Consider the following 23,693-nt stretch of genomic DNA (forward strand, 5'->3'; position numbering starts at 1 on the left):
GATTCCAGAGCCATCAGGAATGATTCCTGAGTACAGAGCCAGGAGTGACAGCTGTGCACCATGGTACCCCAAAACCAAATCAAAGCTATGGACGCTATATTGTATACACACAGCTTGTTGGGTAATTTTCTACGTCTGCTTATTTAGCCACTATTGCAGGTTACTTTGTTCTTTTTTTGGGGGGTGGGTCACAGCAGCGCTCAGGGTTCCTCCTGGCTCTATACTCAGAAATCGCTCCTGGCAGGCTCAGGGGACCATATGGGATGCCGGGATTCGAACCGCCGTCCTTCTGAATGCAAGGCAAATGCTCAACCTCCGTGCCATCTCTCCGGCCCCAATATACATATTTTTATACATAAAAAATATAGTCTATGGGGCCAGAGAGATGGCATGGAGGTAAGGTATTTGCCTTGCATGCAGAATCCCTTCCATAATTGCTATCTCTCCAGCCCCGGTTACTTTGTTCTTAAGTTACAGATATTAAATGACATCTAGCTTTTCCCCCATTCAAGCTTAGTTTGATATATTTAAGAAGCATTGGGGGCTGGAGAGATAGCATGGAGGTAAGGCGTTTGCCTTTCATGCAGGAGGTCATCGGTTCGAATCCCAGCGCCCCATATGGTCCCCTGTGCCTGCCAGGAGCAATTTCTGAGCCTGGAGCCAGGAATAACCCCTGAGCACTGCCAGGTGTGACCCAAAAACCAAAAAAAAAAAAAAAAAAAAAAAAAGAAGCATTGCCTTTTTTTGTGGTGGTAGTGGGGCTTAAACTTTTTTTTTTTTTTTTGGTATTTGGTTTTTGGGCCATACCCAGTGGCACTCAGGGGCTACTCCTGGCTCTACACTCAGAAATCACTCCTGGCTCGGGGGACCATATGGGATGCCAGGATTCGAACCACTGTCTCTCTGCATGCGAGGCAAATGCCCTACCTCCATGCTATCTCTCTGGTCCCAAAATATTTTTTATAAAAAAACTTTATGATAGAGTCTGGAGCAATAGCATAGCTGGTAGAATGTTTGCTTTATACTCGGCTGACTAGGGTTTGATCCCCAGCATCCCATGTGGTCCCCTGCGCCTACCAGGGGTGATCTCTGAGTGCAGAGCTAGGAGTAACCTCTGAGCACTGTTGGGTGTGGCCAACCCCCCCTCCAAAATTCATGATTATTTATATTTATGTATCTGTATGTTTTTGGGCCACACCCGGTGGTGCTCAGGGGTTACTCCTGGCTGTCTGCTCAGAAATAGCTCCTGGCAGGCACAGGGGACCATATGGGACACCGGGATTCGAACCAACCACCTTAGGTCCTGGATCGGCTGCTTGCAAGGCAAACACCGCTGTGCTATCTCTCCGGGCCCCATATTTATGTATCTGTAAAACCTATTACTTAATTTAGCAGTTTTATCACCTCTTCTACGAGATTGACAAAGGGACTGAGCCTTTCAGGAAAAACCAATTTTCTTCTGACCTTTATTGACCTTTCCTGAACACCCTTTGACCTTGCAATTGGCAAGCTGAGATAAACTGATTTCTGTTGATTTTTCGGGGGGTCTTATGTCCTGTAATCCAGTGGCAAAATGCTGGTGCAGTGCTCGGACACTGGAGTGCAGAGAATTCTGCACTGACTTTGCTGCCTTCGCTCTACTCGACAGGGAGACACAAACTTGCCCGATCACAGAGATTCTTGGAGAGACGTGCAGGGCTGGGCTGTGATGGGAAGCAGCAACCGGAACCTGGCTGGGGTATCCTGGAAGAGTGTGGTCAATGGTGAGCATAAGCAAGACTGGGTGAGGGGAAGGTTTGAGACCCAGATCTCCTGGGAGGGCCACTGCCTTGCAAGTCATCGGAGTGTCTTCCTCTGCGCAGGCCACAGCACCTCCCTGAGCAGTGGCTGCTCTCCATCCAGCATCTCCAGCATGAGAATCCACTTCCCCGCATCCTACCAGGACCTGGCCAAGCACATTGTGGACCTCTCCATGGCAGATGTAACAGCTGCACCCTTTTGGGGGAAGAGGTGGAGGGAAAGGGCAAGGCAAAAGTGGTGGTCTCCGGTGGCTGAAGAGCTGCAGCAGTGACCTGGCCTGCTTTCAGGGGGCACACTGACATGGGTGGCCACTGTGTCCCCCAGGTAATGGCTGCTTGTTCAAATAGTCTGCACAATCTGTTTGGTCGCCATGAAGCAGCTGGCTGGAAGTAAGTGCCTGATGCAGTCTGAGCTTCCCTCTTACCCTCACCACTGCTCTAAGAGCCCAGAACCCCTCTCTCTCATGGTGTCTCACCCAGGTACCAGGGCCAGGAGCAAGAGGTACAACTTTACCACAAGGCCTTTTCTTCTACTCGCCATGGTTTCCTGGGGGCAGGCCTGGTGCTACAGCCTTTGTCCCACGTGTGGGCAGCAGTGAGTGACCCCACCCTCTGGCCCCTGTACCACCGGCCCATCCAGAAAGCAAGGCTGCACCAGCGAGTGACCAATAGCATCAACCTGGGTGAGCCCTGGGGACGGAAGTGTCAGGTCACCAGTGGGTACCTCCAGATGGCTCAGGCCAGACCACTGGGTGTTGGTGGATGGGTTATGGACACTTCTGGCCTGCCCACTTGCCTCCTGATCTGCTTCCGGCCCTGCAGTGTATCTGGTGTGCAACACCAACACATGTGCCCTAAAGCAGCCACGAGATTTCTGCTGCGTCTGCGTGGAAGCCAAAGAGGTGGGTACAAACACCATCTGTGCAGGCCTGCCTAGGGCTGCCCAGGGTGCGACTGACCTGCGTGTCTCCCCAGGGGCACCTGTCTATCATGGCAGCACAGTCTGTGTATGAACCATCTATGCCGAGGCCCAGCAGAGGGATGGTCCGCGGGGAGATCCTGCCCAGTGCCTGGATCCTGCAGCCTCTGACCAGGAATGGGAAGGAGATCACTAGAGTCATCTACTTGGCTCAGGTGTCTTAGCCCCACCCTCCAGCATAGCTGGCCCTGTATCACAGGCCCTGGTTCTCTGGCCTCAACTTCTTGGGACACAGAGCCCAGACACAGGCTGACGTGTGCCCTGAGACACATCAGCACTTTCAAATCCTCAAATCTGCTTTTTTTCAGGTAGAACTTGGTGCTCCTGGCTTCCCCCCTCAGCTCCTGGGTTCCTTCATCAAGCAGCAGCCACTTATTATAGCCAAACTGGCTTCCTTCCTGGGCAGTTAGTACTTCTTGGTGCTGAAGAAATGTAGGCCAGGATGCCAGGGCAGTTCCTCTTTCTGTATCAATGCATGAAGATGCCCTGTGGCTGGTGAGCCGTCAACACTGTAGCCAGAATGCCAGCGAAACCCAGTGTTCGTCCTGGCACCACTGCAGAGCAAGAGGGCCGGTGTTCTTGACCATCCTAAATGAATGACATTCAACTCAGCTCTTCGGATTTCCCAGCCTCTGGGACCTGATAGCACAAAGTTGTTCCAGAACAGCTCTTGGAACAGTTGTTCCAGGATAGCTCTGGCTCAGCGGGCTGGTAGCCACTGAACAAGATTTTGCTCAATATTCAGCTTCACTATGAGATGGAGTATCAGAAAATAACCAAAGTTTAAAAAAAAAAAATGAAAAAAAAAAAATCCTCTGGACAAACCAAAAGTGGATTTTCCTTGAAATTTTATAAAATGCTTCATGATTAACTTTTGATTGCTCCTTCCCCTTAGTCATACTTTATGTCTGAGGCCACAATCAAACAAAGCAGGCTCATCAGAGCGGGAGGACTGGTAGGGGACTGACCAGAAAGAGGAATTTCAAATGAGAAAGTGGCAATCCAAGTTTTTAGGGGAAAATACATTTCTGTTCCTTGCCTGACAGCCTTCATCCTTGCTAGCAAGGGTTCTTTTGTGAATTTTGTGCTGTTGCTTAACACTCCACCATTCCAGGATGGGAAAGAGAATGGTTTCAGTTTTCTTGCACTTAATGCTAAACTTTTATATTCTGTATAATTTCTGGAAGCAGTGGGCTGGGATGCCCAGAACTTAAAGGTGATTCTAAGGGGATGAGAAAAGATAGTAAAAAAGGTAAAGAAGGTAGTTTTGCAGATTCAGGGTTCATCCTTCTATAAGTGTGGGATTCTTCCCTATTACCTCAGATTATTTATTATTGAAAGTTTTTTCATTGTTTTTATATTTTATTTTTCTGGTGATAACTTATTTAACACTTCATTGATAAAAATATATTTTCAGAACAAAATGTCCTTTGTGTCCTTTTATGAAAAGAGGTACCTTGGGTGTCACATGAGTATTTACATGTTACTAGAAGAATGCCCACTTGAGCAGTCTGCCGCATGGAAGCTCATCAGACGTATACATGGCCGAAGAATTCATTGTGGCCATTGATATAGGAAGCCACATGCCATACTTGTGAGTCAACATGTGAAAGTGTTGATTTTGACTTGTATCACTGGTCCTGGTTTCTGATTCAGTAGCCTGGATAAAAAGAGGCTACTGGCATAGGCACTCATCCTGCAGGTGGCACTAGTTTGTTAATTCCTAGATCATTTTACGCACGTATAAGTGGGACGCCCGTTTCTTTAAGGGCTTCAGGCTTTCCTGATGGTACAGAAAGAGAAAACAATTCTTTAAACTTTTGGTTAAGTTTTCTATTAGGAAAGATATGCAGTGACTGAGAAACACCTCTAGAGTACTCCCCATGATCTCTAAGATAACCATAAACTGCCCCCAAGAAAGGCTCGAATAATCTGTGGGAGAAGCTTCACATATTTCCAGCTTAACCCTTCTGAGGGTAACAGCTCTGTTCAGTCAGCACCTACCCTAGAGTGTACTTGAATCTGTACATCCTTCTACAGGGAAGAAGTCAGGTGGAAATAACTAGACATGAAGCCCCTGGTAAGAAAAAGAGTTTATTTTAAAAAGCTCCAAAATTCTCTCATGTGTGGCTCTTGGGTAGAGCTGGGCTGCTACCTGCAACAGGAAGCCAGTCTGTCAGGACAGGAGACCCCCAAGATTCAATTTTACTTACAAGTTGAGCAGAAGTCTCTGTCATGATTTCCCGAACCACAAAGTTTTATTCAATGCTGGCATAGCAGCAAGTACAACTTTCGGATACGTCATTCCATTTAGTATCCAAATGTTAACTGCCATCTTCTGGTGCAGGACCCTGGAGTCCTAGACTTGTCCACTATCATCCGAACCAGGCAAACTCCTTGCAATCTTGATTGCAGACTTGCAAGGTTCAGTGGTGGGCACTTGAGACAGGCAACTGGGGCTGGTGAGGTGCCCAAGCTAGGGCACTTCCCAGTCCTAGCTCTGGGCCAGCAAAGTCCCCCTGTTTGGATGTATCAGCTCAGAGGCCTTGAGCTTCAGTTCTAGTGTGTTGGGCTCAGCTAGAAACAGGTTGAACAAGGTAGCTAGTTCTTCGGAGAAGTCCTAGTATAAACAAAAAGATGACAGAAAAGGCAGATATATAATACTGGAAGATTAGCTTCGGGGTTGTGTGGAGAGTCTAGAAATTATCTATTCTTATCACTGTGGTTAGTTAATTTTACAATAAAAATCCTAGCTCTAGGGGTCAGAGAGATACTAGTCTATAAGGCACTTGCCCTGCAAGCAGCTGACCTGGTTATCTCTTATACTCCACCCAAAAACAAAGTAGCAAGATTTTAAGAAAGCCAGGGCCCATCACTTGCCACGTCTTTCAGAATTCTTTACCTCTGGCCACTGGGCCTCGTGGAGGTTGCCCAGGCAGGCTTCTATCTCCGTCTGTTCCATCAGACCTTTCTCTACCAGCTCCCGAAGCAAGAAGAGCAGCAAGTCCCACTGCAACACAGACACGAAGCAAGTGAGATAAGGACAGCAAGTTGGCCCTGACACAGGTGGGAAAGGGAGGAAGGGGTCTCCCTGCAAGGGGGGGCAGGAAGGGAAACAAAGGAGGGCCTAGTTTGTCTCACAAACGCTCACCTCTCTTGGCCGAGTATGTGCTAGAAGCCCTACATTCCTTGGGCTTAACAGTAGCTGTATTGGAACCAGCACCTGAAAATCATCCTTCCACAGGGAAAGAAGTGTGTGTAGGAGTCTTCGAGCCTGCCCACGCTCTAGCCGGTGCTGTGCCAGGGGTCCCAGGATAGGAATTTGATCAGCAACTACAGAAAGGAAAGCCAAACATTAAGAAATGGAGACAGGACATTATCACCTCCGGGAGGAAGAGCATAAGTGAGCACCGAGCTTATCATCTTGTTGCCCCAACTATACATACCAAGGAAGGATGCTAGCTCCACGGAGCATTTTGCCAGATGCTGCTCAGCAGGTGGGCACAGGAACTGGGAAAAGAGGGAGAAATTAACCATCTTTCAGCAACTTGGGTGGTTAGGCACTAAGAGAGACATCTGCTACATCTCACCTTGCGGCACTGGAGAACCTGGCCTAACTGGTCCAAGAGCTGCTCCAGATGCTCTGGGGAAACGCCCTCTTCAGGGTCTCGGGGCCCAATGGCCAGAGCGAGCACATCCTAGAGAGAATGATAAGGAGCAGAGTAAGATTTGACACCGGTGGGGCCTACAAAGCCCCGAGATACTCAGGGCTGAGCAGTGGAGAGCAGCAGGACAAAAAGGGAAGCTGGGAGTCCCTTGGCATGAAGTGCCTGAACCTGGCCCTTAAGAGAAGGGCTCAGGCAAGACTGTACAGCTGGGACAAACAACCAAGTAGACAAAAGGGAACAGAGAAGCTGAGTGGCAACACAATATCAGGGAACCTATCACCTATTTTGGGACAAAGACCTTTCCAGGGGCCATTTTCCTGTGCAGGCCTTTAAAGAAACTTAGATTCCACTCTCAGGAGGGGAAGTATCTATACAGAAATCTCGGGGGTCTCAAACTCGCGGCCCTCCATACAACATTTTGTGGCCCTGCCCTAGAGGCATCTTTTTTAATTTTGTTTCGTTTTAGTTGTTTGGGTCACACCCCAATGTTCAAGGCTTACTACTGACTTTGCACTCAAGGATCACCCCGACTTTGCCTCCTGCGGCCCCCAAGTAAATTGAGTTTGAGACCCCTGTATGGTGAAAACAACCAGCTGATGATGGTTCTTGGCCTTTACTTCTCCCTCCTCCTTAGTCCCTAATATGGTCTCCCAACTAAATTTTTCATTTCTGGTGTGTGGTATCAAACTCAGGGCATTATAGGCATGAGGCATATAGCTCTGCCGCACATCCAGCCCAACTTTTTGGGTTTTACTTTTAATAGGGGAGGAAGTCACCTCAGTGACTCCAGATTGAACCCAGGGTTTGTGCATGCCAGTCTTTCAAGCCACCACCTGAACTGAGTGCATTCAAAAGTTTCTTACTCTCTATATTTAATTAAATATCACCTTACACAGTAAAATAATTTTTTTTATTTATTTATTTTTTTTTTTTTTTTTGGTTTTTGGGCCACACCCAGCAGTGCTCAGGGGTTACTCCTGGCTCTATGCTCAGAAATCGCAGGCATGGGGGACCATATGGGATGCCGGGATTAGAACCACCGTCCTTCTACATGCAAGGCAAACGCCTTACCTCCATGCTCTCTCTCCAGCCCCAGTAAAATAATTTCAAATCAGACTTTTCAATATAACGACCCCTTCACACCACTTCCATTGCCATTCATTTTAACTAAAGGAGTCAAATATTTCCTATTTCCCCCGAACTTCTCAGCTACCACGCCAGAGAAGGACAATTAGGAAAACCACTTGAAAACCTACATAATCTGGACAACACAGAAGCTGCTACACATGGATACTGGAGCCAACACGAGAGGAAAGACCAGGAAGGGAGCGGGGGAGTCGGGGAGCTGTGTACTTTGATCTCGGAGATGAGGTGGGAGGGGAGGGGAGCATGGTGCTCACAGGCACAGGAGCAGCCCCTCCGCTCCCCCCGGACAGCAGGTTCTGGACCCTGGGCTCGAAGCATGCGACTCACTGCAGCTTTCACCTCTCTCCTGATTAGTGCTGTAGACCAGATGGGGACAAGAAAAGGGTCAGCACAGCACCCTGCCTGGCCCACCTGCCAGCCCGTGCCTTCAGTGTTTCCAACCGGTTTGAGCCCCATCTTCCCCGAAAGGCGTCCAACTTCCTGCCAGTCCACTTCTGAACACCTGGCCCTCTTCTCCCTTGCCCTGCCCTTACCTGTGATGTTAGCTGACAACCAAGCACAAGCTTTCTCTGTTGCAAGCCCCACAGCAATGTTTTCTGCACTGCTCAGAACCTGTGATACAGAAATATTAATTGGGTAAAGGGCAGATTGGGGACGATGGTAAATTTCCATTTTTAGGATTTCATTCACGCTCCTGGGCAGTGCCCTCCAGAACCCCTAGTGCACTTCTCACACCATCATTGCTGCGCCCACTGGGTGCTTCCACTTTTACGTACAGCTGCAGGGGTCTCCTCAGGAAGTAGTGCCCGCACAGCCCCAGGGCTCTTCTTCTGACAGAACCTGGAGGGAGAGGGAGGTGAATTCACTTCGTGCCTCAAGACTGATCCACAGAAGGAAATGCCCAAAACCAAAACACTAGGGAGAAGCACTGCTAGTCTATAGCCCAGCCCTTGTTTAGGAAGAAACGGGGAACCCAACCACTGGCTCCATAGCATTAAGCATATTTGCTTCTTTTGTACTTTGCTTCTGGGGAAAGGACAAAGAGTAAAAGAGAAAAAGGAGTGAGGAGTGCAGATGCAGTTTCTTACTCCCGCCCTTGGGTCAGTGCCTGAGCTCCGTGAGGACACAGCTGGGAACACAAGATCTCCAACAGATGGGCTGGATCGCTCCCTTCTTGTCCCTGTGACAACAGCTGATCCTGAAGAAGTGACTCTGCCTGGCACACCAGATCTGCCACCAGAGTGGCCCTGTAGCAGGAATGGCAGGGTTGGAGGGAATTGGGCTGTAAACCAAAAGTGCGTGAGAGCACTCCCCTCCCTGTTCACCCCCAGCCCACATTATTGTTTGGGAGCAATGGGAAGCAGATCCCAAAACTCGCATACTCACTTAATATGTTTGACACAGTTAGAGCCAATTCGCTCTGCTACAAACTCCACGGTCCTGCGCAGGGAGGGAGGCTGGTTGTGGAAAAAGGCTTGTGCCAGCTGGGCCTGTGAGGAGGAAGGGAGCGTTGAGTTTCTTCTCTCTTCTCCATTGGCTGCTCCTGCCCCCTCCTTGCCACTCACCTGGAGGCCCTGGGTGGTGAGGGGAGGCTGGGTACCCAGGCTGGTGGTGGTGGTGGGAGTGATTTTCCTTATGAAGCCCCCACTCCGCCCACTGCTGCCGGACACCCAAGATGCCAGTAGTTTCCGAAGCTCGCCTGCATCACAAAAGCCAGATGTTTCCCAGCAGCCCCAAATGCCTACCAAACACCTAGACTTTGAGCGATGGAGGAAAAAGGTGGAGGCACTCAGGGCAGCTAAAAGCAAAACACAACTAGGGTGCCTCCTGGGCAATCATGATGAGATAGGCCAAATACTGGGGAGTCCTGGGGGAGAATCATTCTCACCAATATAGGGGCAGCAGGTGTAGAGCAGATGTTGGTCCACCACAGGCATGCCATCCTAGAGAGAATGAGCCAGCTTTCAGAAGGCAACTTTCCCTTCTCTTTTCCCAGTGCCCAGATAGAAGGATGTTTGATCCCTGTTCTAGTTCTTTCAAATCGTCCCCATCTGCTTTATCTATCTATTGGGTTACCATGGCTCTGACTGGACCCCAACACATACCAACCCAGGCTCAACAGCAGCTACTGTATCCACTTCAAAAGTGTCCAACTGACTCTCTTCCACAAAGAACAAGTCCTCGGGAACTGTGGGGATCTGGAGAGATTAGGGCAGGACAGCGCTGTCAGCACCTCAGATTCAGCATCCCTTTGCCTCATGGTTCCGAATCAACTCCCTCTCATACCACGAGTGCCAGGTTTCGAATTAAGACACTAGATTCCATCCCAACCTACTCTGTGTCCCTGTCCTCCACTTTGAGCCATAGTATCTGACCTCTTACTCCACCAACCTGGAAGAGCCAGCCCAGGACAGCAAGTAGCAGCAACTTGTTGAGGAAACACATCTCCCCTTTGCTTTCCTTTGACAAGACCAAGCTCCTAACAGAGAAATGAAGAGTAAATTGAACATGGCAAGTGGAGCAGAGTGCCAGCGATGGGATGGCAATTTTCACGAGACCTGTCATGAGGTGTCCCTGATCTCGCTTCCTCTGTATCTATTTAACTACATTTTGGGGCTGGGGGCAGAAAGTCTGGGAAAAGAATTAGAGATTACTCTGCATGAGGCTCCAGAATGGCCCAGCTTTTGGAGTTTTCTCCTGCCCTGCACTCAACTGGGCCAAAGTAGGTAAAAAGGCCAAAGCATGTTTTGTGTGGATGAGTCTGCCTCTCCAGGTTAGGGGCAGGGGGTAGGGGGTGTAAAGCTGTAGAAATCACAAATGTAGGGGCCTGAAGAGATAGCACAGCGGCGTTTGCCTTGCAAGCAGCCGATCCAGGACCAAAAGTGGTTGGTTCGAATCCCAGTGTCCCTTATGGTCCCCCATGCCTGCCAGGAGCTATTTCTGAGCGGACAGCCAGGAGTAACCCCTGAGCATCGCCGGGTGTGGGCCCCCCCCCAAAAAAAAACATTAAAAAATTTTTTTCTTAAAAAAAAAAAAAAAAAAAAAAAACACACAAATGTAGCAAAAATTGCATTGTCATAAATAGTTTGAACAGTTCTCCCAGGACCCAATTCTCTCGCCTTGCTGATTCTCGACTCACCGATGCAGGTGGATCAGGAGAGAGAAGATGCTGCGGTAATAGTCCAGCAGGGGCACGATGTGGTCAGCAAGAGACAGGAATTCTACCAACCAGGGCACTGTGAGCACTGTTCGTCGGGTCTGCAGCCCCTGCTGTAGCAGGGCCCGCACATCCAAGGCAGGGGGCACCTGGCAGGGAAGCTCAGTCAGGGGGCGGCTCCTGGGGGCAGGGAAGCTCTCAGTACATTGCTATGTACCTCCTCCCAGATCCCTCCTTACCAGAGCCCCCATTTACCTGGCTCCTCAAGGCCAGAATAGAGTCCTGGAGCTCCCGAGTTGGGGGTGGTTCGGGCCCCCGATAGGGCAAGAAAACCACAAACCCCAGGAATTTAGCCAGAAGCCTGAGGCTAAGCAGCACCATAGCGAATTGTCTTCGTTCACCCTGAAGGGAGGGAATCAAGGGATGTAAAAGGTTCTGGCTTTATTCTTGAGGACATCTGTCAGTGTGTTCTGCTTTCTGACCTGCCAGTCCACATCTGAGTCCCCATCTTCATCACTAGGCTCAGGCTGAGGCAGAGTGAAGTTGTTGAGCTCCCGGATCTTCAAGCTTAGACTATCTATGAGATGCTGATTAAACTGGAAGCTAAGAAAGAGAGTGAGCTGGACCAGAGTGTTAGTATAGTATGTTAGGAACTTGCACAAGGCTGGCCAAGGTTAGATCCCCAGTATCCATCCCATTTGGTTTTCCAAGCCCACAAAGGCTAAATAAATCCTAAGCTTAGATCTAGCAATAACCCCTGAGAACCACTGGGTGTGGCCCAAAAAAACAAAGACAAAAAAAATGGGGAAAGGCACCAGAAGGAGCACAGGAATGGAGGGAATAAAAACTTCCAGAGGCAGCATGGGCAGGGGAGAGGGGAGACTGAAAAATGATGAAGCTGTTTATGTGGGTGATGAATAAGAAGGGAAATGGAGGCAGCAAATGTGAGCCAGGATGAGTTCAGAGAGCACCATGCCCCACTGTGTCATTTGCCACACACGTCATCCCAGTCTAGGAAGGGAACTACCCTTTCCCAGGAAACAAATCTCTCCTTGTCTCGGCCTCCCTCCTGGGGGTGCACAGTGAGCCTTTACCTGCTGGCACTCAGGATGAAGTCCTTGAAGAAGCCCTGGCATCCTGGGAAGGTAGGGGGTGGGCAAGGCCCTCCACTGCTCTGAGGTGCCACAAGTCTTTCCTGGAGACGCCGCAAGCGGCCAAGCTTATCAGCTCCAAGCATGCTCAGCACATCAGGAGCCTCGCCCAAGACAGGGCCCCCAGAACCATCTGGACTCTGACACATCTGGAGCAGAAAGGGGAGGAAAAAGTGAAGCCAGGAGTTTTCCTTCTGAACAGAAGCACTAACAGTGAGGAAGGAATTAGCCTTTTATGAGACATATGCCCTACATCAGGTTCCCCAGCTTCATTGTTCAAGGTAGGGCTTCTGTTTCACAGGTGGAGAAACTGAAATTGCTTTAGATGTTGGTCTAGCATCACGAGAACCAGGACCTGACACAGATCTGAGTCCAAAGCCCATGCACTTCCTAGCACAGAGGGGAGCTGTCTTCTTTGCAGCCCCGAGTTTCAGGAAGCCCCTCCATCCACTAGGTAGCAGAACAACTGTTCAAACTCCAGTCCAGGACCAGGATGCCTTACTGTCCTGTCCTAAAGTGCCAGTTTTGACTGCTTGTTGTAGACTACCTTTAATGGGGCTCTTACCTACCTGGAGAAGCTGTTTTTGAAAAAGCCGGACAAAATGGCTGTGGCTGCAGGCTGCAGAGAGCTGGCTCATCATAGATCTGAGGGACAGAATGTGATATAAAGTAAAGGGGGGGGGGGGGTTCGGGTAATACCTGAGAGAACAAATCAATCCTTGGGCTTTTCGACCTTTTACCAGACTGTAGCAGATCACTGTTAAAGCTGCCAGTACAAAGGTAAACTTTCCTTAGCACCAATACTCTTGAAAATAAAGATATACTTAAGAGGAAAAAAACGAAGCCCTCAAATCATCACTCTACACTGAAGCCAGTGAGCTCATGACCAATTAGAAGGATTTGGGAGGCAAATCCTTAGAGGATATTCTTTTTGTATCCCAATATGCAAAGTTACTGAAACTGTCTAAAGCAGGTGACAGAGAAAAGTAGATGTTAAAGAGACTTGGCCAAAACTCAAGCAATTAAAAAAATACTCAAAAAATTAGTTAGAGTCATTTTTTAGTGGAAGACGCTAGAGAAATTAGCAATAACTGCAGAGAGGATGGAAACAGAAGATAACTACTTTGGGCTGCCTAAGTAGAGGGCAGCCATCCTCCAGGGTTCCTGAAGCACCATGAAGCCACTTGGTGCTCCCAGAAAGAAAACCAACTAGTGTGGGAACACCGACCTGATCCTGCTGCCCAGGCCCTTCTCAAAATCCCAGCCGGGTTCCTCATGGCGATCTTCCCATTCTCGAAGCACCTCGTAAAACACATCTCTGATGACAGAGAAGAATGCCTGATCAACTGAGGCAAAGGGGGTCTTATTCCCAGCAGCAGAAGCATCTCCCCTAATGTAGAACTGAGCACAGGACCAGCCACAAAACACATCCTACACCACTATGCGAGAAAAGTCCAGCAAGCAGGGCCAGCAGCAGCACTTCTGAGGGCAGACAGTGGAGTGGGCTCTCTCTTGTCTGAGGATTTGGAGATTAAAGCCATGTATCAATGAGAGGATGATTCAAGTTAAGGTCTTGAATCAATGGGCACGAAGTAGAACGAGGCTACACAACTACGCAGCACTAATGATGATTGGTAGGAAGGTCTCAAGGGAGCTAAACCAAGACCAGTCAATGCCAAATTCCAATTTTCTATGAAACATCAGCTGCCTATCCAAGAAAATGCTACTTCATCCCCTCCACAAAAGTTACCATCCCTTCTCACCTCTGTTTCTTAAAAGTGTGAAAGGCTCGGTCACTGGGAAAATTGGCACGGTTGTCAGTTTCTGGCTGGAATGAGACAGCTTGAGCAGATGGTGGCACTGGCAGGGAGACCTAAAATATGGCATTGACATTAGGGTCCGAGTTCTAAAGAGTTAAGGTTCAGGAAAGTTTATCCCCATATTCTTCCAGCTATCCCACATAAATCTAGAGGGCTAGGCTACTTCAATTATGAACGAGGCTGGAAGGGTTAGGTCTGGGCTAAAATGGATCATTACCTTGGCAACACTACCCTCATAAGCAGCACGGAGGCGGCCTTGAAGAGCTGGAGAGAAGCACAGAAGCCGCTCATTTTCAGCTAATAGCTTCAAGGTCCCTTTATCCAGGTAGGAAAGAACTCTATAAAGACAAGAGCATGATTGACAACGTGGCAAACTGCAAACAGGAAGCTGGTATATGTACATCACGCCGAGAATTCTCAGTAACATGGGTAAGGGGATGGACTCAGAATTAAAGGTGTTGGAAGCAAAAAGGATTGGATAGAACACAGAGCAAGAGAGGGCAGGGACATTAAACAGGAACCCTAAGGTCAGCTACTGTAACTACTGGGGATAATTTGATTCCTTAAGTGGCTACATAATCTTGATACAAAATTAAAAGGTTACAGAAGGGAAAAAAATCCACATTCTCTGAGCCAGCACTAAATACAACCATGAAACGATTAGACTAGCAAGTGCACAGCAGGAAGAAGGCACAGAGCCTGTGCTGGGAAAACTCACCGAAACTGATGTTCCAAAACCTGCACTGCAAAGAAGACACAGTCATGGACATTCCGGAAGAGTGGCCATTCCAGGGACTCTAGGACAGAACATAGCTGTTGGCTCCAAACAAGCCTCTTTCCAAACACCCATTCTTAAGAAGCCATGCTCACTAACCTGGGACTCCGGGGCTTGGCTCAGGTTCGCTGTCCTTGGTGTCCACTATCCTTCGGGCAGTAAGGAGCTGAAGGATAAAGAAGAGCTCCAAAAAGAGGTTTGGTACCAGGTTTTCTACATAGGAAAAACAAACGAACAAACAGATAACAAACCCAGGGCATAGGGTCCAACTCAGAGCCAAGGCTCTATTCTCTAAGCCTCAGCAATTCTTTAGGCCTTTAGGGCCACAGGCATCTAGAACACTACACTGGGTGTCACTTACCAGCTATGCACTTCGAGTAGACAAGGGCTACCAGCTGCAGGCGCTGGTGGGAAGACACTCTGGCAGGGTCGGCGTGCTCAGTCACGAAGTTTCCTGCCCGGCTGGGGAGAGGAGCCCCGGACTCTGAAGTGGGATAGGTAGGGGTAGGTGACTGCTGCAACTGCTTAGAGCTATGGGGACAGAGAGAGGTCATGAGCACCCCGCCTGCATTCCCTCCAGAGCCAACTTCGGGCAGCCCAAGATGCAGGCCCAGGATTTTGGCGGCGGCAGCAGGGGTGCGGGTGGGGGGTAGGGGGTGTGAGAACCAATCTCAGGGAAAAGCCCTGCCAAGCCCTGCAGGAGGTCCCCCAGTGGGAGGAAGCGGACACCCCCAGCCCAGCCGGGGAGCGGCAAGGCCATACCGCTCCTTCCTGAGCATCTCCCGCTCCTCTCGCAGACTTCTGCACCCTGGGGGAAGGCCATGGCCCCAAGGGCTAGTGTCCAGGACTGAGGGTTGGGAACTGGGGACACAACAGTTGATGGGGGGTGAGGTGAAGCATGTCTTGGGTTTGGAGAGAGACCGCTCTTGGCTCACCGGGGTTGGGTTGATCCTCCGCGAAGGCTTCGTCCTGCTGAGGGGAGCCGGGGGAGGGGGGCGAGTCTCAACTTCCAGCGGGGGGGCGGGGGGCACCGCCTCGATCCTCCCTGCCGCACCCCCAAAGGGCCCGCTATCTCTCCCCGCCCCGGATGGCGGCTCTCCCTGGCAGGGCCTGGGGCGTGTGTGTGTGTGTGTGTGTGCGCGCGTGCGCGTACGGGGGTCCCCCAACTCCCCCGTGCATGCGGCACGGGCGGACGCTCACCCTGCGGGGCCGGGGGGCACCGCGCCTACGGGAGGGAACTCCTCCAGGTTGCTGAGGTTGGGCGGGTCGGGGTCGGGGTCGGGGCCGCGGCCTCCGCGCTCGCGGGGCGGCCCCGGGCCCGCGCCCCTCCTGCGGCCTCCGCGCGGGCGTCCCGGGGGCGCGTCGGCGGGGCTCGGGGGCTCGGCGGGCGGGAAGAGCTGGCTGCGCGCCCCGCGGCCGCCCCTGGCCGCGCCCCCGGGCCTGGCGGGCGGCGCCTTGGCGGGCGTCGGGGGCCCCTGCGGCAGGACGCGGCTGCTCTGCTCGCGCAGGAAGTTGAGCAGGAACGGCACGAAGGCCCGGCGCAGCGGGCGCAGCGCGCGGAGGGCCGCCGCCTCCCCGGGGCCGTCCTGGGGAGGGAGGCGCGGGTCAGCGGGCGGGCAGGCTGAGGCGAGCGGGCCAGGCGGGCCCGGCGCTCGCCCTCTCCCCCGCCGCCACCTTTATTCACCTCGGCGCTCCGGGCGCCGCGCGCGACCCAGCGCACGGCGGCGGCGACCGACACCTCCTCTCGCAGCAGCGACTCCAAAACGGCCGCCATCGCCGTCCGTCGCGGCGCGCCGAGCTATGCGCAGGCGCGGGCGCACGCGCAGGCGCGCGCCACGGGCTCGCTGGGAGGTGGGGCGGCGCGGGGCCAGAGCCTCCCGGAAGTAAGGCTACCACTCCTGGGCGGGGCTACGGACGAGCGTCGGGTTCCCGTTCCCGGCGCAGAGCTTGCTGGGAGGTGTGGCGGGCGGCCTGGGGGCGGGGCCTCGGCCGGCGTCCTCCCGGAAGTAGGGCGGGGCTACAGATGAGCGACAGGCCCCGGGGCCGGCCTACGGTTGCGCGGGAGGAGAGCCTGGGACGAGGTCCCGGTGTGGCCGTCGTCGTCTGGAATTTGGGGGACGGGTGGGCCTGGCGTTTGTGGAGCTCGCGAGGCCTCGGAAGTGTTCGGGTGTTGGGTTCTTCGGCGTTAGGTGCGCGTCTGTCGTTGTGGTTTTGTTTTGTGTCGAGTTGGTTTTGTTTTCTGCAGTCACCCTGAGTGAACCCAGAAGTGACTGGAGTCAGTCGGTCTCCTCTCTGGTGTTCTTGTCTTTCACGGCTTTGATCCCTCCCAGGCTTCCACCACTTTGGCAGGTGTTTCGGTTGTTTTTTTCAGTCGGGGGTGCCACACCCGACTACCCCTGGCTCTGAGCTAACAGCCCCCCTGGTGGGATGGGGGGACCATTCGCGGTGAGGGGCTCGATCACACTCCTAGGCAAGCCACCCCGCGCCCAACACGACGACTGACGGCGCTGGGAGCGTTAATGTGAAGACATATCCGGGATGGGTTTCTAGGAAACCGAAGAGACTCTGGCTGGACGCTGGTGGCCCCTGAGAATTGGGGGGATTGGGCGGAGAAAAACATGACACTCCCAGCGCCAGGCTAACCAGGTGAGCTAAAGTCTCGCTCTCCAGAGACCTCCAGGAATTTAAAGGCAAGGTGCAGGTGGAGAAAAGGGGAGGAATCCCTTGTGCTCCTTGAGGGCCTTGCCAATAGAGAAAAAGCACCCCACACCAGAAATGACGACAGACTGGATAGAGCTTTTGGAGGCTTTAAATTTTATCACCAAGGACTGCCTCCTTCATCATGGTAAATTTTAGCCTGCATGGATTTTATTCTGCACATCTAAGTCTCTTAGTCAGTCCAGAGCTTCCTTTTTCAGCCACTTCTAGATGTGGTCCTACATTCCTCTTAACATTTTCTGGGCCCGGAGAGATAGCACAGCGGTGTTTGCCTTGCAAGCAGCCAATCCAGGACCTAAGGTGGTTGGTTCAAATCCCAGTGTCCCATATGGTCCCCCGTGCCTGCCAGGAGCTTTTTCTGAGCAGACAGCCAGGAGTAACCCCTGAGCATCACCGGGTGTGGCCCAAAAACCAAAAAAAAAAAACCAAAACCATTTTCTATTCCCTAAATTTTGTCACTTGAAAAAAATAGTTCTCTCTTGAAATCCAAACCATCACACAAATAGAACTAGAATTTGCATGCGGAATGAATATTTTATTACTAGATTATAAAAATAAAATACAAAATAATTTTAAAACAGAACTTAAAACACTGTACAAAGCTTTAGTATGATACAAATGGGAAAATCAAATAAATTACACTTTTATGTACACATGGCCTATACACAAGCACTCCATGTTTCTGTCAATACTCTGTCCTTGGATGCCTGAGCAAAACAAAGCATAAAGAGGGCTGCATGGGAGGATACACAATACAATCAAAGCCTTTGGAGGTATTTAAAAGAGCAATTTCTCATCATTGATTTCATGGAGAAGAGATATGTGGAATTATTCAGAGACTGGTCTTAATTATTTTAGTTTGTGGTTCAATCTGACAGAACAGCTGCCAACAGTTCTAGCTTTGAAGATTCATATTCAGAGCTAGGGAGATAGCTCAAAAGGCTGGAATGCATGCTTTTTGCAGGTGGGAGCCACACCTCATGCTCCCCAAGAACACCAGGAATGACCCTCAAAGCACAAAGGTAGGAGTTTTAGAAAAGGTTTGCATCTACTTCAACACCAGATGCTTATCCAACTCGGAATTGTAAATTAATGGATTGCTGAGATGGGAGGACACTTTTAGAAAAAGGAGACACAGGGGGCTGCTGGAACTGTGTACTTTGGTGCAGTGAGGGGACTGAGCCAGGACTCAGCCTTACCTACCACTGCCTTAGCTCTCTTAATATCAAGGCCCCATGGCCAAAGTGTTTTGTTTGTTTTCTCTATTTCTGAATTCTCTTTAACTCAGTAGAAAATAGTGGTGAAAGGTTTAAAGAAATGTAGCTTTGAAAAAGACTCAAGGGTTGTTCTCTAATTCCCTTTCATGGCTCTGTGGTCCCTTTCTCTGTAGTTCTTAAAACTAAATCACATTCAAGCTTCAGTCCCTCTGATTACCCCATGTCAGTACGGGAAGAACGCCTAGATAGACTCCAGATAAGGTGCATAAGGATTTAAACGGAATAAGTATGAAGAGGGGAAAATCATATGGTAAGTGTGTATTAAAAATCAATGTTTTTAGCCAGGCAAGTTTCCACATATACAATGAAACATTCAACTAATGAGGAGTTAAGATTTCTATCTCTATTTAGTGTCTTAAGTATGTCACCTACAAGATCTATAATGGGCTATGTGGGCTCAAACATACTTTTTCTCTAGGTCAAGGAACTCAAAAGCTCTGTCCTGGATATCTGAGAGAAATGTCAGAATTACCAGGGCTACAGGCTGTCACTTTCGGTTAAGAGGAAGACCCTGTCCATTTCTCAAGGCCTTGAAGAAGGTTTCATTTCTTTTCTCTAAGACTAAAGTAAGGATCCAGCAAAGTCTAAGGAAATACTGAAACCATTATTGAATGTTATTATCTTTGCTGATACTCAGTGTCTTGAGAAGGTATATAAAAGTGATCTTAATCTTATCAAATAGTTTAATTTTCTGATCTAAACTAATCAGAGAACATAAATATCAAGCTTATATTTTAAAAGTCAGAGCAGGGGGTCGGAGGGGTGGCGCAGGCCATAAGGCAGACTCTGCCTTGTGTGCACTAGCCTAGGACAGACTGCAGTTCGATCCCCTGGTGTCCCATATGGTCCCCCAAGCCAGGAGCGATTTCTGAGCACCTAGCCAGGAGTAACCCCTGAGCATCACCAGGTGTGGCCCCAAAACCAAAAATAAAATAAAAGTTAGAGCAGATAAACATAACTGAACTAGAAAAAGTGATGGGCCAAGACTTCAATATCATTCCATGACCAGTCAGAGATTTCTCAAGGCTTAGGGTAGTAACATCCAAATTCTTATTTAAATGAGTAGGATCATTATGACACATCCTGAAGTTACAGAACAACTAAAGGAATTCCCTATGTGCTGCTGCCAATAGTGCCTCGTAAGGTTGACAACCAATTCTTGGGCTCCCAAGATTTGTTTCAATTTCTCCTAGTGCCAGAGGAATGGACACAATATCAAGAATATCCAGTGGCATGCTTTCATATCTCTCCCAAATCTTTGAGGACAGAGGAGATCCATACAGAGTTATACTGTGAACTTCGATGTCCTAATCCAATCACCTGGTATCTTCCAGGTACTATATATACATTCTCCCCTATGATCTTTGGTTCAGACTTTTCACATTTTCCCTTTTCTAAGTTCTAAAAATATAACTGTGGTTTCTGAACTTGGGTAAATTATGATGTGAGAATTATCATAATGGTTACATGTTCTGATTCTACAATACTTGTTTAAAATATAAGTAACTAGTTGCAAATAAACTGCAAAATCAAGCTCAAAATTACATAATGCAGCTGAGTCCATAATTATACCTCCTTTTTAAAACGTAGTAAATATTTTCTTCTTGTAGGCTAAGTCCCAAGTCATAACACATTCATGGCAAATATATATAAATATAAATGGGCAGACTATAAAGAATAAAAGTAAACTAATTACAAAATATACAATTATGACAAAGAATTGTTCCCTGGGGCCGGAGAGATAGCATAGAGGTAGGGCATTTGCCTTGCATGCAGAAGGACGGTGGTTCAAATCCTGGCATCCCATAAGGTCCCCCGAGCCTGCCAGTGGCGATTTCTGAGTGTAAAGCCAGGAGTAACCCCTGAGCGCTGCTGGGTGTGACCCAAAAACCAAAACAAAACAAAACAAAAAAAAATAAATTGTTCCTTAACATATTACATTTGCTTAGATGTCAAGAAGTCAGAAAGTTATTATGTAAAATTTGATCTGCAAATATATGTTCAAATATAAAGTATGATGCAGTTTTTCTCAAAACCACTAATCTCTGATTTCTAGATTCTGTGTTTTCTATCACCAACTTTTTTGTTTGTTTGTTTTTATTGTTGGGTTTTTGGGCCACACCTATGTCAAGGGTTACTCCTAGCTCTGTGTTCAGGAATTATTCCTGGCAGGCTCAGGGGACCATGTGGGATGCTGGAGCTCAAACTTAGGTCAGTAGCATGCAAGGCAAGTTCCCTATTTGCCTAACCGCTGTGGTTTTGCTCCAGACCCCCTACCACCAATTCTTAACATTAGATTACGATTGTAGTTTCTAGAACAGACATCTCTGATCTCAGGGGACAGAATCTGTTTCTGATTCAAAGTTATTTGGTCTAGAAAACTATCGTTTTAACTGTCTGGGTTTTTAAATATGCAGCAATCAAGGGCTGGAGATAGCACAGCAGTATGGTGTTTGCCTTGATTATGGCCAACCCGGGAGGGACCCGGTTCAATTCTCAGCATCCCATTTGGTCCTCCAGCCTTCCAGGGGGTGATTTCTGAGTGCAGAGCCAGGAGTAACCCCTGAGGGCCTCTGAATGTGGCCCAAAAATCAGTCTACTTTAAAGTTAAATTTGACATGAGCCCGTCAAATTATGTTCAGTATATATTAAATGTCTTTAAACTGTGCAAAACATTACTATGTGGAATATTAATATTTTGACCTTGGAGATTTGACAACATAATTCAGGAAAGATGCCATCTAGAGAGATCAAGCTGTTACAAATTCTATCTATCACCTGCTCCATTTAAGTAATTCCAGAAACCAGGTAAGGGAGGGAAGGGCAAATGTGCGGGTACCATTAACCATTTTGTTGTGGTAGGAGAAATCAGGTGGTAATTTTTTATGTTTAATTTAATCTAATTTTTAATTTTAATCTAAGTCTAGTTTGACTTTAGTAGCCATGTTCCTAGCTTAAGTAGAATAACCAAACTGCTTTAAAAATGACATGAATCATCTATAGATTTTTTTCCCCCACAAAAACCTGAAATCTGCCATCACTTAAAAATATTAAGTAAAATTAGGGGCCAGAATTGATAGTACAGCGGCAGCGTGTTTGCCTTGCACGTGGACGACTTAGGACGAATCCAAGTTTGATCCCCAGCATCCCATATGGTACCCTGAGCCTGCCAGGAGCAATTTCTGAGCACAGAGCCAGAAGTAACCCCTGCGCGCTGCCGGGTATGGCTCAAAAACACACAAAAACATAAAATTAAAGAAAATTTAAGAAGTCAACCAACTTGCTCTTTATTTTCCTTTAAAATAAAACAAAAACAACAGTCCTTGTGTCAAAAGAGCTTTGCTCAGGATTGCTTAGCAATTTTTATAACCTGAGCAACCAACATGTAAACTCTAAAACAAACACTTTTTTTTGTTTTGTTTTGGTTTGGGGCCACACCAGGTGGCATTCAGGGGTTACTCCTGGCTATGCGCTCAGAAATCGCACCTGGTTTGGGGAACCGTATGGGATGCCGGAGATCGAACCGAGGTCTGTCCTGGGTCAGCCTCATGCAAGGCAAATGCCCTACTGCTGCACTTATTGCTCCATCCCCTAAAACAAACACCTTTTAAATAAAAACCATGAAGTTCACTCTGTAAAACACCACGTTTAGGTGGCCTTATTGATGTATAAGGTATTTTTTTTTTCAAAAGTATCAGAGCAGAAACATCTTTAGTTATTTCATTTCTCTGCATATAATAAAATGAAATGTTCACAAAGACACCGTTTCTCTCTGGATCTCAATGAGTTTCTCAGTCTCTTTAGAAAAGAGGGCCACACAGTAAAAAGGTTGGCAGAAAAATGTAAGGAACCAAGAAAAGGAAAAAACAGTTGTCATCACTGTCAGACAGCAGAAAAATACCAAGAGGAAATAAACCAACACACACAAACCTCAATTGTGTCTCCATCAGCTTCTCCAATGGAATAACAAAGCAATTTTTTAAAGAGGGTCAGAATTTAAAGCTAGCTACTTCAGAGCACAGTAATACAATAGAAAAGAAGGTTATTTCTTAATTATAAATTATTCCCTCACCACTCACAAAAAGTATGTGAAAAGAATGTAAATGGCAATTTTGAGAGATTTTAAAAAAATAAATCATTTTGTCAGATCCATGATTTTCATCCCAGTTTATCTTTTCTAACCATAAAGATGGACTTAAGTGATCAACATAATATCTGAACCAGAATTACAAGCATTATGTCCCAGTAACTCCCCCTAATTAAAATCTTTTAAAAAATAAAAACTAATTTATCTTGGCCTGTTAAAGATTGCCACCCTTTCATTATACACAGGGAAAGCAAGAAGAATTTGAGGTGCCACATGCCAAGAACATATTTTTCAGAAAATGAAGATAGGCAAGGCCTGAGTGTATGCAAAGCACACAATAAAAAAAGTTTCGTCCATCTGTGATCTGAAAATTACAAATGGAGAATGAGAAAGAATGAGTATATAAGCATAAGTTTCTCTATATATTTATAAATATTTATATAATTTATCATGAAGACATGCAAGTAGTGTTATAGTAACTATCATACAATATGATACAAAATAACTGGTCTTCTAATATTACAGTTGCATTAGTTAAACAGCAAATATTTCTCATCTCTTGTATTCCTCTGTAGTGCCTGAAACTGAAGAGAAATTAAAATTCCACTTTATGCTACATTTATTATGAGACTGTATATGCTTGAAATAGTGTTCTGAGTTTTGTTTTTTACAGATGAAGAAAACAAGATAAGTTCAGTGCAGCTTCAGGGCTGTTATTGATGCAGCATTATAATATGATCACTTTGTGAGGAAATATATTACTTTCTCCTGTGCCCCCAATTCAACCATACTAGGTTTGGCAGCAAACACAAGGTCAATGAAAAAGTACAGATGTTTGCTAGAAGGCAAGTATCAACAGCAAGCAGACCAACGAAGCTGACCTTAATAAGGTCTTTACGACACAAAACGGCTACAGAATTAAAAGTAGCCCATTTAAAAAAATCTAGTCTGATTTAAATACCTGATCTCTGCTAGCAATAGCGTGAGATTAGAACAAGTATGATCTTCCTTAAGCTTTATAAATTGATAGTGGAAATTAGGTCAAGAGGCTAAAATATCCAAACCAAAGCATAGGAGAAGCACATTACAAAACATTAAAAGATAAATATTGAGCCT

The 23,693-nt window shown here is 47.9% G+C and overlaps 2 protein-coding genes across 2 annotated transcripts in view; one reads left to right on the top strand and one right to left on the bottom strand.

Annotated features, from left to right (window-relative positions):
• STARD9 (StAR related lipid transfer domain containing 9) overlaps positions 1–3,443 on the top strand; it is a 100,212-nt gene extending 96,769 nt beyond the window's left edge. The window contains exons 28-34 of the mRNA XM_049781693.1: positions 1,649–1,763; positions 1,863–1,981; positions 2,125–2,189; positions 2,280–2,482; positions 2,622–2,701; positions 2,775–2,933; positions 3,087–3,443. Of these exons, the coding sequence (XP_049637650.1) occupies positions 1,649–1,763; positions 1,863–1,981; positions 2,125–2,189; positions 2,280–2,482; positions 2,622–2,701; positions 2,775–2,933; positions 3,087–3,188 (843 nt within the window). The 3' untranslated portion in view covers positions 3,189–3,443. The remainder of the gene's footprint in view (positions 1–1,648; positions 1,764–1,862; positions 1,982–2,124; positions 2,190–2,279; positions 2,483–2,621; positions 2,702–2,774; positions 2,934–3,086) is intronic.
• A 1,409-nt stretch (positions 3,444–4,852) lies between these two features.
• On the bottom strand, positions 4,853–16,269 carry CDAN1 (codanin 1). The gene is made up of 28 exons (XM_049781694.1): positions 16,180–16,269; positions 15,696–16,081; positions 15,258–15,467; positions 14,857–15,026; positions 14,595–14,708; positions 14,439–14,517; positions 13,938–14,058; positions 13,664–13,773; positions 13,129–13,218; positions 12,470–12,545; positions 11,844–12,049; positions 11,232–11,352; positions 11,005–11,151; positions 10,732–10,898; positions 9,984–10,071; positions 9,698–9,790; positions 9,481–9,535; positions 9,158–9,291; positions 8,979–9,082; positions 8,681–8,839; positions 8,369–8,432; positions 8,126–8,204; positions 7,800–7,948; positions 6,369–6,476; positions 6,225–6,288; positions 5,930–6,111; positions 5,681–5,788; positions 4,853–5,398 (listed from the first exon to the last, which is right to left on the bottom strand). Exons 1-28 carry the CDS (start codon positions 16,267–16,269, stop codon positions 5,273–5,275), a joined length of 3,600 nt encoding a protein of 1,199 aa, XP_049637651.1. The 3' UTR covers positions 4,853–5,272.
• Between the last annotated feature and the right edge of the window lie 7,424 nt (positions 16,270–23,693).

The sequence above is a fragment of the Suncus etruscus genome, chromosome 10 (assembly GCF_024139225.1).
Source record: "Suncus etruscus isolate mSunEtr1 chromosome 10, mSunEtr1.pri.cur, whole genome shotgun sequence".
In the NCBI taxonomy this organism is placed as follows: domain Eukaryota; kingdom Metazoa; phylum Chordata; class Mammalia; order Eulipotyphla; family Soricidae; genus Suncus; species Suncus etruscus.

What these genes read in the sequence shown, in the direction of transcription:
- CDAN1 (XM_049781694.1), bottom strand. Translation starts at nt 16,269, where the DNA reads ATGGCGGCCGTTTTGGAGTCGCTGCTGCGAGAGGAGGTGTCGGTCGCC. An exon ending in GCGGCGCCCGGAGCGCCGAG is followed by an intron (nt 16,082 to 16,179) that starts GTGAATAAAGGT and finishes CTCCCTCCCCAG; the next exon opens with GACGGCCCCGGGGAGGCGGC. An exon ending in TCCTGGGCTGGCTCTTCCAG is followed by an intron (nt 9,791 to 9,983) that starts GTTGGTGGAGTA and finishes TAATCTCTCCAG; the next exon opens with ATCCCCACAGTTCCCGAGGA.